At 45.6% G+C, this 2150-nt stretch overlaps 1 protein-coding gene across 2 annotated transcripts in view; it reads left to right on the top strand.

Moving 5' to 3' along the window:
• Positions 1–725: 725 nt before the first annotated feature.
• LOC109952262 (WD repeat-containing protein 26-like) overlaps positions 726–2150 on the top strand; it is a 28579-nt gene continuing 27154 nt past the window's right edge. For both annotated transcript variants that reach the window (XM_020587243.1, XM_020587244.1), the window contains exon 1: positions 726–1828. In XM_020587243.1, coding sequence (XP_020442899.1) covers positions 1539–1828 — 290 coding nt within the window. In that variant the 5' untranslated portion in view covers positions 726–1538. The remainder of the gene's footprint in view (positions 1829–2150) is intronic.

The following is a 2150-nucleotide window of genomic DNA, read 5'->3' as shown; positions in this document are numbered from 1 at the left end:
CCCCTGACGTCCTTCTCTGCCACTCCTGACATCCTCATACAGTACCATAGCTCCTCTCTCAGCACTCTGTCGTATGCTTTCTCTGAATCCACAAAGACACAATGCAGCTCCTTCCGACCATCTCTATACTTCTCCATTAACATTCTCAGAGCAAAAATTGCATCAGTAGTGCTCTTTCTGGGCATGAAGCCATACTGTTGCTCACAGATATCCACTTCCTTTCTTAGCCTAGCTTCCACTACTCTTTCCCATAGCTTCATTGTGTGGCTCATCAACTTTATACCTCTGTAGTTGCTACAACTCTGCACATCACCCTTGTTTTTAAAGATCGGCACTAGTACACTTCTCCTCCATTCCTCAGACATCTTCTCACTCTCTAAAATCCTGTTGACCAAACTAGATAGAAACTCCACTGCTGTCTCTCCTAGACACTTCCACACCTCTACAGGTATGTCATCTGGATCAACAGCCTTTCTACTCTTCATTCTCCTCAGAGCCTTCCTCACCTCATCCTTTCTAATTTTTGCTACTTCCTGCTCTACAGTATTCACCTCTTCCCCTCTTTTTTCCCTCTCATTTTCCTCATTCATCAGCTCCTCAAAATACTCCTTATTTTGAACAAAGAATAAAATTGATGAGATATCACATCAAATAATGTGCTGCTATATTGTTTTCAATGTCATACAGGACACAGATGATTTACAAGTCACTATTTTCAGTTTCAATTTTACATACTGTCCCAACTTTTTCTGATTTAGGGTTGTATATGAGCATATATACTGAACATATAATGTTTTTATTTTATCATAGAGACTGGCTCCATACTGCAGCTTTAGAATTTGTATATTGTCTCTCACCTTAGTTTCTAGTGTGTGGTAACAGTTACACAGAGCAGCTTAGGGAGGAGTTGTCATATCCTCTGCCAAAAAGGCCTGTATATTAACATAATAATAAAAATGTGCAATAAGGCTACATAGAATAAGAAATATCTGCATGTGATAACATGATTTTATCTGCCAGTAGCTTGGTAATCTCTATAGAATGCTCAGCTAGCAGGTATTGTGTATCTCCTGTCTTTTGTTAAACCTTTATTGAAGGTCTGAAATGAATCACAAAATATTTCTTCGTCCTTATGGCGCCCCTCCACATGGTGGCGCCCTAGGCGACTTCCTAGCTCGTTTATACCTAAAAGCGGCCCTTTATCTGTGGTATGTCCATAACAGGGCTGCAGCTGTCGAAGAGCAACAATAACAGGCTCTACACAACAACTTCCCCTCGGCTTTAACGGCACTTGACAGTGCCAGGTACCACCGGACTGCAAAAAAAAATGCGGTTGTCCAAATAACCCTGGTCTCCGTTTCTTTGTCGTCCGAGCCGACAGCTGTGTTAACAAATACGGAGAACCGAGCAGAGTGGGAGCAGGGCTGTTAGGGGCTGCATCTGGGTCAGTGGGCCTGTCGGCGGCTTGTTATCCTTGCAGTGTCCCGCTGCGCCTTCGTTTGTATACTCATCGTGTTACCTGTAGAAACCACGGTAACATGCAGGCTAACGGGGCAGTACAAGACCGAGACTCAGAACGCTCCTGCCGAAACGGCGCAGAGAACGGCGAGGCGTCCTCCGCAGGGGACGCTCACTCCAACGGACGTGTGTCAGTCACCAACAATGGAAACGCTGTCAGCAACAACAACAACAACAACGGATTGCCAGCCCAGCCCGCGTCCAACAACACCAGCAGCACGGCGGATGTCAAAAAGAAGAAACGTCTGTCTCAGCCTGAGGAGGATGTTATCCGACTGATAGGACAACATCTACACGATTTAGGTCTCAAGTAAGTGAGCCAGTTCAACCACTGTGGCATCAGGCAGGCGCGTCTATCCCGCCAGCTGTCCCTTACTCACATCCATCATGCATTACCTCTGGGCATGTTGTCTTCTCGCTGGTGTAGGGCGGAAAACATCTCGAACCTTATCCGAACGGTTTGACGCAGCAATGCGCTCACGCTGAACATCCGAAGTACATGTTAGGAGTCTGTCACGCAGGTGAATTTGATTATATGCAAGCAGGGGCATCTCTAGCAGTTCGAAAGATCAGGGGCTAAAGTCAAGATCACCTGGGGAACGTCTTGGTTTTTTTGTTTGTTTTGAGGGAGG

The sequence above is a fragment of the Monopterus albus genome, unplaced genomic scaffold, assembly GCF_001952655.1.
Source record: "Monopterus albus unplaced genomic scaffold, M_albus_1.0 scaffold446.1, whole genome shotgun sequence".
In the NCBI taxonomy this organism is placed as follows: Eukaryota; Metazoa; Chordata; class Actinopteri; order Synbranchiformes; family Synbranchidae; genus Monopterus; species Monopterus albus.
This window is presented reverse-complemented; position numbering and strand designations above follow the sequence as displayed.